This window comes from Sinocyclocheilus grahami, unplaced genomic scaffold (genome assembly GCF_001515645.1).
Source record: "Sinocyclocheilus grahami isolate Dianchi unplaced genomic scaffold, SAMN03320097.WGS_v1.1 scaffold1411.1, whole genome shotgun sequence".
NCBI lineage: Eukaryota > Metazoa > Chordata > Actinopteri > Cypriniformes > Cyprinidae > Sinocyclocheilus > Sinocyclocheilus grahami.
This window is the reverse complement of record NW_015506590.1, coordinates 2,841-18,029: the sequence shown is the minus strand read 5'-3', so window position 1 is coordinate 18,029 and position 15,189 is coordinate 2,841. Positions and strand designations below refer to the sequence as shown.

Here is a 15,189-nt window from a genome sequence, read left to right as displayed (position 1 = left end):
CACTCACTCACTCACATACACTCACTCACTCACACACTCACTCACACTCACACTCACTCACACTCACTCACTCACTCACTCACACTCACACTCACTTACACACTCACACACACTCACTCACACACACAATATGATCGTTTAAGAGATTCACTGCGTGTGTAGAATTGCAATCTTCACTGTGTAAAAGATGAAATGCAGCTCTGGAGATTTTCCTCTGATGCTTCTGTCCTGGTGTCAGTGTGTTTGTGTTTGTGTTAGTTTAGCAGGAGTGTGTGCGTCTGACCGCTGCACAGAAGCGGAAGTGATCGTGACAGAGGGCAGTAACAGGATCTGCTGTGAGCAGAGCGTCCAGTGCTTTATGCCGCTTCCTGTCACGTGACTTCCTGTTCTGCTGGGGTTTTCCAGCCGTTTGTACTCCTGCGAGCTTCTCACGTTACGCTGAACTCTAACGTCTTTATAAAGCCCAGGTTAAGATAACTTTCCCACTTTAAATTTGCAAAGAGAGAGAGAGCGAGTGTAGCTGAGTTCTGGCCATGTGAATCAGAGCGTGCGTTTATCAATCATAAAGTCACTCAATGCCTTCCTCATCAAATATTCAGTTTGTACAGTTGCACACATTCTGCACACAGTGTGTGAGGGCCTGGAATGTTGTTTTTCCCACATTATTTAGCACTCTCTCATCACATGTGTGTTCAGCAGATCGTGTGTGAACGGTTTCTTCCTCTGATTGTTTGCGAGCTGAATATGGAAGCGTTTGTGTTTCCATCTCAAATACACGTTTCTCATAACAGTCCATAAGCTTCTGCTTCTTCCTCTTCAAATACAGAGCGATGAACGGTGAGCACTTTGATGGAAGAAAAGTTGTTCCTGAAATAAATATGCTGCACCAAATTATGATTATATATAGAATTATAAATCATTGGTCATGTTTTTATTATATATTCAAAATAATACAAAAATGAGTGTCTTCAAATAAAAAATTATCTGTGAAATCTGTGTTAGCTTCTCAAATGAGGTGATGACATTAGAGCTGACTCACTACGGCTGAGATTCTCAGCAGACCGTAATACCATACTGTATATTACTTTATTAAAATAACTATTCGTTTAATGAGCCATAACTCTAAAGGAGATCTGATTTATGGATGAGCGTTTGCCAAGAGTTCATAAAGTAGGATTTCACTTCAGTCAAACAGGCTGAATTATTCCTTCCAGAGTGAGTTTTACGCGCTCATGTACATGTTCTTCATCTGAACTACAGAATGCATCTAGCCGCTCGAGCGTGTGTTTCTGTGCAGCTCTCGCCGTCTCCTGACAGTTCTGCTGAATGTGTTTATTACTGTATGTGTTTACACTGGATCAGATCCACCTGAATGTTTGATATGAGCGGCTCTGTGCCATGAATGAGATGCTCTTGGTCCTGAGCTGTTCATTTACTGCAAGCTTTGTTCTTGAGTTAGTTTCTTTGTGTCTTCTACTGATGCTCTTAAATGTCCAGAAAACACGTGAAGACGGTTGTGTCCAGCACTGAAAACTGTTAAACCGGCTTCCAAAAACCAGCGTTAACATGCTCAAGTCAATAAATACTGACTATTCTATAACTGTTTTATTTCCTATTTGGGTTTATGTATATGCTTTATTTTTTTAAGAGATTAACTCTTTTTTCCAAGCCACTGTTAGATGCCAGTGTTTTCTGTCATAGCTATACAAAGATTTGATTTTAAAAACAATATCATAGCTATTAAACTATTTCTTGTTATGGTTTTAAATCTGTATTTATCCTCAGAATGACATCTAAGTAAAAAGAGGTGCTAAAGTCTGATTTTGTGGTGGCTGTGCTTTAAAATGAACCTAAATTCAAAGGATCAAGGATTTTGGCAGTAATCAGTGTTGAGTTCTACTGTAAGATTAACCTGCCTGCTTTATACGTTCAAAATGATTAACAGCTGAAAACATTTGTTAGAACTTTAGAAATCAAAATGTAATCACATGTAATCACTTACATTAATAATGTAATTGAAATAGTTACACTACTCATTACATTTTAAATAGTGTAACATGTCATCTGTAACCTGTTACATTTCCAAAGTAACCTTCCCAGCACTGGAGCTCAGGCAGCAGAACGTGTCTGTATTGTTGGCTGAAGTCGGTCTGGCGTGGCGTGTTTGTAGGGAACGGCTCTGTTTGTCAGTGTTTGGTTTCAGCATGAAAAGGCACCTTTATGATTCATCAGAGTTAAAGCTGTTAATGTGTTCTTGCTCCTGAATCCTTTGACATGCAAACTGTAAAGCCTGCTCATTTCTTCAGTCTTACTGAGAGTCGTATGAATATATTTCTTTATTTGTCCTCTGCACTACATGTTTTATACTGATGCCTTACAGCTAGAGATTCATTAGCGTGAATGGAGTGAGTCAGTCCAGACTCGAATGACCTGGACACACCCATGAGCTGTTGATGTGGAAACGTTCTGCTAGTGATTAGCGTGACTCGTTAGCATGAACTCACCGCTAACAGCGGCCAGTAAAACACCACACCACTTTCTCCGAGATTGTGAATTTATAGCACAAGTCATATGAGATGAGTTGTTTTATAGTTGGTTATTGCTGACTGTTCATGATCGTCATAAACCATCAGACAGCTAAAACTGAAAATGCCGAATCTGATTTTCCGCGTGATGGAAATGAAATAGTTGATAAAGGAATCATTGCAGCTGGAGCTGCTCCTCGGCATCACTGAAATGCACCCAACAGTTTTGAAACATGCTGGAATCCATCAATAAGAAGCAAACATGCCAGGACCTTTCCCCGCGGAATGATTGTGTGTGTGATGTTATTTGCAGAAACACCCACTCGCATGAAGAAGTGAAGCCAGATCGAGATCAGAAGGGCTTTGGGTCTCTGCAGACACCAGACAGGCTTGTGATCGCTGATTCTGGGTGTATCAGGAAAAGCAGAAACTCTCAGGAACAAGCAGCGCTCAACACTGAAGACACGTGTTCAATGTCCAAAAGTACAAAGACGTTTCAGTGAGGGTTCAGGTTAGGAGTAAAATAAATAAGGGATGATGCACGGTTAGCTGTGATCAAAGGGTTTTAATGCACGATCTGGAGGCAAAGGACCACCCGACACAGAGTGCAATAATATTGTTTAATGCATAGCTAGCCATGCATTATCCCGCATATACCATAGTAATTTTCCAGTATTTACAAGCTAAAGCTGTTGATGTTTGCAGTGCAATATTTGACCGTAAAAATGACGGTTATTTTCAGTTACGGCTCGTTAGCGCTAGCATTCTGCCCACTTCTGGTCAGACACAGAGATGAAATATTGCGGGTCACATTTATTTGAATTAATGCATTATGATATTTATTTGAATAAACTATTGATTGATTGAGCAACCGATTGAGAGAGAGAGTAAGAGTGTTTTGTGTGTGAATTTTATTTTATTAAAAGTCGTGGGGCAACGCTGAAAACAAGTTTCTGTGCTCCTGAATATTTCTGTGTGCGCAGCACAATCTCTCTGTGTATGTGTGTGTGTGTGTTATACTCAAGTCCGTGTGGTTTGGAAAATGTGTTTGTTTACTGATTACTCAAACCTGTGTGTGTGTGTGTGTGTGTGTGTGTGTGTTATACTCAAGTCCGTGTGGTTTGGAAAATGTGTTTGTTTACTGATTACTCAAACCTGTGTGTGTGTGTGTGTGTGTGTGTGTGTGTTATACTCAAGTCCGTGTGGTTTGGAAAATGTGTTTGTTTACTGATTACTCAAACCTGTGTGTGTGTGTGTGTGTGTGTGTGTGTGTTATACTCAAGTCCGTGTGGTTTGGAAAATGTGTTTGTTTACTGATTACTCAAACCTGTGTGTGTGTGTGTGTGTGTGTGAGTGAGTGAGTGAGCGCGTGTGTGTGTGTGTGAGTGAGTGCGAGCGAGCGAGCGTGTGTGTGTGTGTGTGTGTGTGTGCGAGTGCGAGTGCGAGCGAGCGTGTGTGTGTGTGTGTGAGTGCAAGCGAGCGAGCGAGCGTGTGTGTGTGTGTGAGTGAGTGCGAGCGTGCGTGCGTGTGTGTGTGTGTGAGTGAGTGCGAGCGAGCGAGCGTGCGTGTGTGTGTGAGTGAGTGCGAGCGAGCGAGTGTGTGTGTGTGAGTGAGTGAGTGAGTGTGTGTGTACCTACTTAACCATATTTTTGGGACAAATTTGTACCCAAAAGTGAGCTAAACCTGACAAAATCTCCAAAAACCTCCCTTTGGAGACATCCTCATTTGTAAAACTGGTTTAAAAATAAAAAAAACAGTTTTATTTAAATTGTAAAAATGCAGAAAGTTTTCTGTGAGAGATGTAGGGTTGGTGTAGGGCGATAGAATATACGGTTTGTACAGTATAAAAACATTACGCCTATGGAGAGTCCCCATTTAGATAGCCAAGTAAACGTGTGTGTGTGAGTTCATGTGGTTTGGAAAATGTGTTAGTTTACTGATGACTCAAACCTGTCTGTCTGTGTGTGTGTGTGTTATACTCAAGTCCGTGCGGTTTGGAAAATGCGTTTGTTTACTGATGACAAACCTTTGTGTGTGTTTCTCCTCAGCCTCACTGAGCTTCATGAGTCACTTCTGTCCCCCGTGGTTCGTAAAATCACATGTGAACAGAATGTGTGCTGTGACCTCTGACCTCTTTGAGATGACTTTTATCGTCTTGTAGGCAGGTATTACAAGGAGAAGGTGACTTTTCAGGACATTACCCCATGTCCCCACTTTTCAAAACGCTTATAAATCACACAGAATGGAGTGTATTGAAAATCTGAAATAGCACAAAGTCTCCTGTGAGGGGTAGGTTTAGGGGTAGGGTTGGTGTAGGGCAATAGAATATACGGTCTGTACAGTATAAAAACCATTACGCCTATAGGATGTCCCCACTTTTCACAAAAACAAACCTGTGTGTGTGTGTGTGTGCGTGCGAGCGAGCGAGCGTGTGTGTGTGTGTGAGTGAGTGCGAGCGTGCGTGCGTGTGTGTGTGAGTGAGTGCGAGCGAGCGAGTGTGTGTGTGTGAGTGAGTGAGTGAGTGTGTGTGTACCTACTTAACCATATTTTTGGGACAAATTTGTACCCAAAAGTGAGCTAAACCTGACAAAATCTCCAAAAACCTCCCTTTGGAGACATCCTCATTTGTAAAACTGGTTTAAAAATAAAAAAAACAGTTTTATTTAAATTGTAAAAATGCAGAAAGTTTTCTGTGAGAGATGTAGGGTTGGTGTAGGGCGATAGAATATACGGTTTGTACAGTATAAAAACATTACGCCTATGGAGAGTCCCCATTTAGATAGCCAAGTAAACGTGTGTGTGTGAGTTCATGTGGTTTGGAAAATGTGTTAGTTTACTGATGACTCAAACCTGTCTGTCTGTGTGTGTGTGTGTTATACTCAAGTCCGTGCGGTTTGGAAAATGCGTTTGTTTACTGATGACAAACCTTTGTGTGTGTTTCTCCTCAGCCTCACTGAGCTTCATGAGTCACTTCTGTCCCCCGTGGTTCGTAAAATCACATGTGAACAGAATGTGTGCTGTGACCTCTGACCTCTTTGAGATGACTTTTATCGTCTTGTAGGCTGGACTCTATCCTGCTCACGTGAGCCTGATGTCACATTAGCAGCTGTACGTCTGCGGACGCATCTCGTCTCTCTTCTGTGTTTTTGGACTGAGATAACAGTAGGATGAGCTTGTGACGTCTCTCTGCGTCTGTCCTGCTTCACTGTCTGTCAAAGACACCCTGAAGACGCAGTGTTAGATTTAAAGCAACACTAGACCAAATACAAAATATCAAGAGAAAATAATTCACACGAGGGTTGAATTAGAAGAAGCGGTTCTGTGGTTTACTGGCTTCTTGAGTGTGTTTTGAACATCTGGAATCAGGAACGGACTCTGGCTGATGTGTTGCTCAATAAATGTGGAATATCAATTTGATCTGGTGTCTTGGGAAAGTGGAACAGCTGTCCACACGCTCTCATATTCACTCTGTATTTCCATCATTTGCTCTCAGCAGAGCGTTTTGAACATACACTCAGTGAAGTGAAGACTATTTGTTTTTGTACGTTTGCTTGACTGTGTATTATGCATGAATTTAACTTTGCTCCTTTGGGCTTCATTCACTTTTAGCACAGATGTACAGTAAATGTGAGGCCATGATTGCAAAATACTCTCAATCTCAGTGTCTTCTGCTCTGCGTGTAAAGCACTCTCGATCACTGTCGGAGTTTGTCGCTCCGATGTGGTTTTGGCTGTCGAAACTGAATGAAGTCAGTTGTGTTTTTGACATTGAAGCCCCACCTGGTGTCCATTTCTGCATTTGCTGCACTGACGGCTCCTAACAGACACATTCTGCGTATATAAGAACTGTAATAATTTTAAGCATTTGATCACATGCAACCATTCTTCAGAGTCTAAATAGACATTGGTGCATATGAAAGCTCAGTGTCAATGTTAAACACTGAATTGCATCTAAGGTGAGCACAGGTCATTATGCAAGAACATTATATGTTGTTAAATATGAACTAATGGAGCATCATGGGCACATTCTCCACCACGTCTTTTATACTGATGAATCACATGCAGAAAACTTTCATCTCTTTCCAAAGAATTAATTTTCTGAGAAAATTCTGCGAACAGAGAACAAAGCGTTTGTGGATCTATGAATATCAAAATATCTCAATATCATGTTCTACGGCTGAAGGCGCATTTAAAGTTCTGCTCAAAACATATCAGATAAGAACAACATCTGCATCTGCACATTCGCGTCACATTCTTCATCTTCGCTGATGTTGAAATGCGACTGTGATGAGATCAGTGCTGAAGAATAAACACAATGTGATTCATCTCTGTGTAAATGAACACAGCAGATGCTCTCAGTTTGCTGTAAATGTGGATGAGGAAGCATACACTTATTTTGCTCATCTTTATTATCTGGGTTGAAATCCGAGGTCTACAGCATCAGTCGAGCTCCAGTCACATAATCCGTGTCTCTGAAGACGTTGCTCTCGCCGCGGTTGGCGGTGCTGCGTTTGCATTGACTGCATCGCTCATATTTTCCCAGTTGTTCTGTCAGAGTTTGACCACCGAACCTGAAGGAAACAGCAGAAACATCATCAGGATTACAGAAACTCTGGCTCTGACATCCTGCGATCGCTCATCATGACCTCTCTGTTTTTCTCTCGTTATTCCATCTATACATTTAACTAATCATCAGTTTGTTCCTGTACCTCCTGCTGTTGAGTTCCTCTCGGTCTCGCTGGTGTTTGAGGTCGGCGCTGCGGTGCCAGCTCTCCTCGCACGCGGCCCGCAGGAGACGCAGCTTCTCGTAACGACGGATTCGCTCGTCTAACATTCTGCGAAAGAGACATTCATTCCACTCAAACCATCCGACTGTGATCTGAGACACATGCACATCAGGCCCAGACAACAAGAACTCATTCTTCTCTTTAGGATTAATGCTTGTTTGCTGGTTTTGTTACTCACTCTTTGAGGTCTCTCTGCATCATTTCTCTTTCTCTCTTCTGCTCGTTCAAGCGTTTCTCCAGCGTTTCTCTCCTCCTCTGGTTGGCTGTATTCATCAGCTCTTCAGAGATGTTCTGCGTTCTCCATCTCTGCTCCGCTAAAGCTGCCGGATTGGAGTCCATCAGTCCAAACATGGGCCGCGCGTCGAAATGCGGAGAGATTTCTGAACAGCGGCGATCCGTCTAAACGCAAACAGACAGAAAAACATTATATATTACTGATATATTACTGTTTATGACAATGTTTTCAAGAGAATGAAACACTCTGGAAGTTTTTGATAGAAACAAAGCTGTCGCGTTTTATCAGCTCATGGACTCAAACCCTGGGATCTTACTGTTTGAGCTACAGAAATGCATGTTAACGCCAAATTAAGGACAGTGAGCCTTAATGCACTTAACAACATGCTTCCACACTCAGAACAACATATGAAAGGCAGAATCAGTCCTGATCACTGCTGCTGCTGTGTTTATGATCCAGAGAGAACGTCACTGATCTGATTTGCTGATATTATCCTTACAGTTAAACACACTAAAAGCTCAATCACGACTTGTATAACACAGACTGTGGAAGTACATATTTAGTATCAGTTCACTGATCCAGAGGAGGACGAGGAGGTCTGATCTAAATATCTTATGGCATTTTTTATCTCACCGGGTGCTTTAACACATTAAGGCACAATTTTCTGTAAAGCTTCTTTGAAACAACTTAAGAGTGAGATAATTCAATACACAAATAAATGTCAAATTCAAAACTGTGTGGAAAAAAGCTTGAGATATCCTAAATCAGAGCATTAAGAATCATCCGCATGTCTATTGATTTATGACATAAATCTTGTGCCAAACATGCAGCGCTGCTTCATTTATGAGATAAAGACCCATAATTGGAGAATGAAACACTCTGGAAGTTTTTGATAGAAACAAAGCTGTCGCATTTTATCAGCTCATGGACTCAAACCCTGGGATCTTACTGTTTGAGCTACAGAAATGCATGTTAACGACAAATTAAGGACAGTGAGCCTTAATGCACTTAACAACGTGCTTCCACACTCAGAACAACATATGAAAGGCAGAATCAGTCCTGATCACTGCTGCTGCTGTGTTTATGATCCAGAGAGAACGTCACTGATCTGATTTGCTGATATTATCCTTACAGTTAAACACACTGAAAGCTCAATCACGACTTGTATAACACAGACTGTGGAAGTACATCATATTTAGTATCAGTTCACTGATCCAGAGGAGGACGAGGAGGTCTGATCTAAATATCTTATGGCATTTTTTATCTCACTGGGTGCTTTAACACATTAAGGCACCAATTTTCTGTAAAGCTTCTTTGAAACAACTTAAGAGTGAGATAATTCAATACACAAATAAATGTCAAATTCAAAACTGTGCGGAAAAAAGCTTGAGATATCCTAAATCAGAGCATTAAGAATCATCCGCATGTCTATTGATTTATGACATAAATCTTGTGCCAAACATGCAGCGCTGCTTCATTTATGAGATAAAGACCCATAATTGTAAACAATCACACCATCATCTTAAACACGTTCACACAACGCTGCGATGAGATGCTCACTCTTCTGAGAGCTGCAGCAGATGCAGTCTGTCCGTCTGCGTCTGTGTCTGTCTGCGTCTGTCTGCCTCCTGCATTAGCTCCGTCTGCATCAGCTCCGTCTGCATCTGTCTGCGTCTGGTTGCCTCCTGCATCAGCTCTGATTGGCTGTATGCCTGCGCTTTCCTGCGTCTCTGAGCTTCTGCAGCGGCCAGATTAAACACCGCCAGCTTCTGACTGTCATCACGCTTCTTCTGTCTGTCCATCTGTCAGTGATGGAACGGTCCAAGACAGGTTTATAGTAGTTTAATTCAATTCAATTCAAGTGTATTTGTGTAATTGACCCAACTGATCCCAAACGGGAAACTAACGAAAGTCACTCACTTGTGCTTCAAGTGCCTTTTGGTACTTCTTGGCCGTCTCGTGTTTCTCATGAAGCTGCTGAGATTTTTCTAATGCGATCCTGATGCAAACAATCACAAAACAAGCAGAAACAATCACACCATCATCTTAAACACGTTCACACAACGCTGCGATGAGATGCTCACTCTTCTGAGAGCTGCAGCAGATGCAGTCTGTCCGTCTGCGTCTGTGTCTGTCTGCGTCTGTCTGCCTCCTGCATCAGCTCTGTCTGCATCAGCTCCGTCTGCATCTGTCTGCGTCTGTCTGCCTCCTGCATTAGCTCCGTCTGCATCAGCTCCATCTGCATCTGTCTGCGTCTGGCTGCCTCCTGCATCAGCTCTGATTGGCTGTATGCCTGCGCTTTCCTGCGTCTCTGAGCTTCTGCAGCGGCCAGATTAAACACCGCCAGCTTCTGACTGTCCTCACGCTTCTTTTGTCTGTCCATCTGTCAGTGATGGAACGGTCCAAGACAGGGGTATGCCTGCGCTTTCCTGCGTCTCTGAGCTTCTGCAGCGGCCAGATTAAACACCGCCAGCTTCTGACTGTCCTCACGCTTCTTTTGTCTGTCCATCTGTCAGTGATGGAACGGTCCAAGACAGGTTTATAGTAGTTTAATTCAATTCAATTCAAGTGTATTTGTATAGTGCTTTTCACGATACAAATCATTGCAAAGCAGCTTTACAGAAAATTAAAGTTTGTATATTATATTTAGTAGTAGCTCATCAGTGCACTGCAAAAAATCTTATCTTAGTATTTTTCTAGTTTAAGTTTCTAGTTAAAACATCAAAAAAATTCTTACATTAAGATACATTTACTAGATGTATTTTACTGACGTAAGATATTTAGTCTTGTTTCCAGGGGAAAGAAACTAAATGAAGTGCATTTTGCTTAAAATAAATAAAATGATCTGCCAGTGGGGTAAAATATTCTTAAAACAAAAATACTAAGATAAGCCTTTTTTGCAGTGTGGCGTCTGTCAAGTTGATGTCCATATGCTAGAAACGTACAGTAAAACAGACGGTGAATGCTATTAACAGCAATGAATTTAATGTGATATTCCTATTGAAATGAGGCGTTCAGTATATGAGTGTGCTCGGGCACCTCTTCTTTCTGGAAATACTGCAGGTCTTTCTGATGTTCTTGAAGCATTAACACTCGTTCTTGCTCGCGCTCGGCTCTGCTCTCATCAGACTGGAATAAAGGAAGGTTTCTCTGCGCTCGCTGCATGCAGACATAACACAGCTCCTGCGACGCACATCAACAAGCCTGAGCTGATATCACGAGCTGGAAGAGAGAGCACAGACGTGATGAAGGCTCACCTGTCCGGCCCGTCTGTGGTCACGGCACGCTCGGTCCAGACTCGCATCTGCAGCGCTGCTCTTTACTGTCGCGATGCTGAGAGAGACGCCTCTGTGTTCATGACAAAGAGAAAGTCTCAGATTTGTCCTGCTAATCGAACACTCATCTATTCTTCATTTAGAAACAGTTACACACAGAAACTGTTAGCAGAGTGGCCGACACAGATCCACTGAGTCGGTCTTTTGTAAGTCGCTTTGGATAAAAGCGTATGCTAAATGACTAAATGTGTAAATGTCTGCTGGCTGATACAATTAAATAAGTCCAGAACACAGTTACAGTGACTCAGTAACCAGTGCTGGGGAAAGTTACTTTTAAAAGTAATGCATTACAATATTGCGTTACTCCCTAAAAAAGTAACTAATTATGTTACTTAGTTACTTTTTATGGAAAGTAATGCGTTACATTACTTTTGCGTTACTTTTTAAATATGATCAGGGTTTGATTGTTTTGAATATAAGAAGTTCTATTTATAGCAAATGTAAAAGCCCTTTCACACCAAAAAGTGTAATGAATAAACCTCAGGCTGAAGCAAAAGTAAATTCACGTCTGTACAGTAGAACACAGGAGAAACAACACTCTTCAGCAATAAAAAACAATGAAGCACAATTGTTAGTTTATCTAAAGTTATTTTTGCTTATTAGTATGGTTGAACTGGATCATCAAAGGTCAGCAGCAAAGACATTAGTTAATAAAATAGGATTAGATAAATTTGTGTTATTTACAAAGTAACTGGCATTACTTTTTTGAAAAAGTAACTCAAATATTTTCTTGTAAATCAAAAAGTAATGCGTTACTTTAGTAGTTACTTGAAAAAAGTAATCTGATTACATAACCTGCGTTACTTGTAATGTGTTACCCCCAGCACTGTTAACAGATTATTAATGATAGAAGATTACTATATTATCATAAGAATTTTACCATAAGACCGCCAGGCCAAATGAAGGAAACATTATTTTTTAAACCCAAATCTGAAGCTCAGTGTGTTCAGTCACAGGCGGTGATGCATGTTTAAAGCGAGATGAGCCGCGCTGACAGACTGCATTCACTGCTGGGTAAAGCTCACGTTTCAGTCACACTAACCGGTCTTACGTCACAACTAAACAACTTTCTCCTGCAGAGCTCGAGTGTTTCAATGGTCTGATGACACACACACACACACACACACACACACACACACACACACACACACACACACACACAGAGTTCACCGTAACACAACGCCTCTGTTCTGAGTGTCTTTGAGAGGGTCATGTGATAATCTGAGCACCTTTCTGTCATCAGATGCCGGTAAGAAACACAAATCACCTCAAGAGGACATTTTTAATTCCAGATTTTTAACTGGTTTCCTACCCAGTAGGATTTTTAACTAAGACTGAAAGTGTTTCAATGGGCTGATGACACTCACACACACACACACACACACACACACACACACACACACACACACACACACAGAGTTCACCGTAACACAACGCCTCTGTTCTGAGTGTCTTTGAGAGGGTCATGTGATAATCTGAGCACCTTTCTGTCATCAGATGCCGGTAAGAAACACAAATCACCTCAAGAGGACATTTTTAATTCCAGATTTTTAACTGGTTTCCTACCCAGTAGGATTTTTAACTAAGACTGAACTATTTCTGTGATGATAAGTAATGTATTTAAATTTAAATGTATGTTTTTAATTCAGTGGTTATGATGACAATATTTATAATTCATGCTGGGCCAGCTGATTCTTCATCATCTTCTGCCGGAATCTACCTGTCAGCGTTTGCTGGGCGTTTGTCCTCCAGCCCGTCTGTGAGGTCAGTCGCAGTCGCTCTGTCCGCTGGCTGACGCTTCTCTGTTGCAGATATAATGAGATGAGAGTGAGTCTAACACAGAACAGTACAGAGCTACCATATTTCCTCAAACTGTCAGCATGAGCCCAGATCAACTCATGACAAACCCCATCCACCATCATCATCATCTTCATCAGTCTGCAGCTGTTTTCTCAGGGCTTCTCCTGCTGATATTCTGGGAAGCGTGGCGCCGCTGAAGGTCGCAGGTCGCGGCACATTGCAGCTTCTCTCAGATTCTCTAGAGTTCCTCGACTCCGGTCTCTGCAAATCAACAGAGTCTAATTAAACAGATTCCAGCAGGTTCAAACACACTGAAGTCTCGCTCGCTGTGACTGACGCTGGCTGAAGCTGAGGAAAGTTTCCCAGTGCCGTCTAAGGCTGAGATGAAGTCACGGCAGAACAGCATCTTGACTCGGCTTTGCCGGAAAGTCAGGACTCCGATCCCAGGAAAAGCGTGCGAGACAGATGGTCGAGTGGCTGCGGCGCGGAGCAGCAGGTGAAGGGTTTCTCGCACGCATCTCTCCACTGTGTCTCTCTGGAACGGGCCCTCTGCGCTCAGGGCCGAGAAGTTGAGCGGCCCCACCGGCACGTCTGAGGAGACACCAGAGTCTGATCAACAGTAGCTTTCACGACATCTGTGACACATCTGAGAAACCTTTAGATCAGGTGTGGATCATGAAAATCTAATTCAGCCAACAATGTCCATCTTCTGTGTAAATGTACATAAATGAACAAAAATGATTGTTCTGACCTGTAGCCTGTGGTTTGATCTGTTTAAATCCATAATAATGAGAGAGTTTCTCTGCCAGGATGAAAACAGGTCTCTGTATGAGAATATGTTTGTTCCCGAGGTTGAGTTTCTGCTGGCAGAACGTGAAAGTCCCTAAACCGAAGATATAAACCCCCTAAAACACACCACAACCGAATGAACACGCTATTATTCACGTTTACAAACAGAAAAACAACGAGCATAATAGATGAGGAACAGAAGAGCCTAAGCATGCACATTCGCACCTTTCGCATGAACATCTGTTGCTTAATAAAACACGACACGAGCGACCAAATATGATCGATATCTGTGTGGAATGAAACAGACAAACAGACGCGAGAAATATGACTGGCATGCTCGATGCAGACGTGTGCTTGTATTTCAGACATTAGTTATGGTTAATCCAGTAGTTCTGATTAGTTAGAATGTCACTTACCGTCGTCAGAAAGTCTCGACAGTGTCGACAGATGTTTGCGCTCATATTCTGACATTGGGATTTGAAGCATGACAAAAATCTGCAAGCAAACACTTTAGTTTAATAACTCATTAGTACATTAGTGTATACAGGTCCAGAATAACCGGTGCTACAGCTAATAAAATTACAGATGCATCGCTTTGTGCTCGTGTCTGCAAATCTGTTGCTATAGACGCGCCTCCCAACGGCGTTACTACAGGAAATACTGATACTACAGGAAATAAAGACATTCCTAAATACAGATAATACTGATACACATTACTACAGTAAATAAAGATACACGTTACTAGTGATAATACTGATGTTACGATAGTAAATATACACCTTACTACAGATAATACAGATAAATGTTACTACAGTAAATAAAGATACACGTTACTACAGACAATACTGATACACTACACGTTACTACAGTAAATGAAGACACTCCTTACTACAGATAATACCGATAAATGTTACTAAAGTAAATAAAGATACACGTTACTACAGACAATACTGATACTCGTTACTACAGACAATACTGATAAATGTTACTACAGTAAATAAAGATATACGTTACTATAGATAATACTGATACACGTTACTACAGTAAATAAAGATAAGGGTTACTACAGTAAATAAAGATACATGTTACTATAGATCAGGGGTGCCCAAACTCGGTCCTGGAGGGCCGGTGTCCTGCAGAGTTTAGCTCCAACCCTAATCAAACACACCTGAAGCAGCTAATCAAGGTCTTACTAGGCATACTAGAAACTTCCAACCAGGTGTGTTGAGGCAAGCTGGATATAACTCTGCAGGACACCGGCCCTCCAGGACCGAGTTTGGACCCCTGCTATAGATCATACTGATACTCATTACTACAGATAATATTAATACACCTTACTAGAGTAAATAAAGATACATGTTACTATAGATAATACTGATACTACAATAAATAAAGATACACATTACTATAGATAATACTGATACTTGTTACAACAGATAATACTGATACATGTAACTACAGTAAATAAAGATACACAATACTACAGATAATATTGATACACATACTACAATAAATAAAGATACACGTTACTATAGATAATACTGATACACATTACCACAGCAAATAAAGATACGTTACTATAGATAATACTGATACTACAGTAAATAAAAATACCTGTTACTACAGATAATACTGATACATACACTGTTACTACAGTAAATACTGATACACACTACTATAGATAATACTGATACTCATTACTATAGATAATACTGATAC

General features: G+C 41.3%; 2 protein-coding genes across 2 annotated transcripts; both read right to left on the bottom strand.

Annotated features, from left to right (window-relative positions):
- Window positions 1–6,369: 6,369 nt before the first annotated feature.
- Window positions 6,370–9,929, bottom strand: LOC107570066 (coiled-coil domain-containing protein 81-like). The gene is made up of 5 exons (XM_016256257.1): window positions 9,631–9,929; window positions 9,467–9,545; window positions 7,490–7,710; window positions 7,234–7,359; window positions 6,370–7,095 (listed from the first exon to the last, which is right to left on the bottom strand). Exons 1-5 carry the CDS (start codon window positions 9,927–9,929, stop codon window positions 6,957–6,959), a joined length of 864 nt encoding a protein of 287 aa, XP_016111743.1. The 3' UTR covers window positions 6,370–6,956.
- A 2,678-nt stretch (window positions 9,930–12,607) lies between these two features.
- Window positions 12,608–14,162, bottom strand: LOC107570072 (coiled-coil domain-containing protein 81-like). The gene is made up of 5 exons (XM_016256264.1): window positions 13,887–14,162; window positions 13,696–13,757; window positions 13,433–13,586; window positions 13,019–13,272; window positions 12,608–12,942 (listed from the first exon to the last, which is right to left on the bottom strand). Exons 1-5 carry the CDS (start codon window positions 13,954–13,956, stop codon window positions 12,778–12,780), a joined length of 705 nt encoding a protein of 234 aa, XP_016111750.1. The 5' UTR covers window positions 13,957–14,162; the 3' UTR covers window positions 12,608–12,777.
- Between the last annotated feature and the right edge of the window lie 1,027 nt (window positions 14,163–15,189).

Excerpts from the sequence above, each read along its gene's own strand:
- LOC107570066 (XM_016256257.1), bottom strand. The coding sequence starts at position 9,929 with ATGGACAGACAAAAGAAGCGTGAGGACAGTCAGAAGCTGGCGGTGTTT. Across the intron at positions 7,711-9,466 it reads AAAAGGCACTTGAAGCACAA|ACGGATCGCCGCTGTTCAGA; the intron begins GTGAGTGACTTT and ends GTTTGCGTTTAG. Across the intron at positions 7,360-7,489 it reads ATGCAGAGAGACCTCAAAGA|AATGTTAGACGAGCGAATCC; the intron begins GTGAGTAACAAA and ends TCTCTTTCGCAG.
- LOC107570072 (XM_016256264.1), bottom strand. The coding sequence starts at position 13,956 with ATGCTTCAAATCCCAATGTCAGAATATGAGCGCAAACATCTGTCGACA. Across the intron at positions 13,758-13,886 it reads GTCGAGACTTTCTGACGACG|ATATCGATCATATTTGGTCG; the intron begins GTAAGTGACATT and ends CATTCCACACAG. Across the intron at positions 13,587-13,695 it reads AACAGATGTTCATGCGAAAG|GGGGTTTATATCTTCGGTTT; the intron begins GTGCGAATGTGC and ends GGTGTGTTTTAG.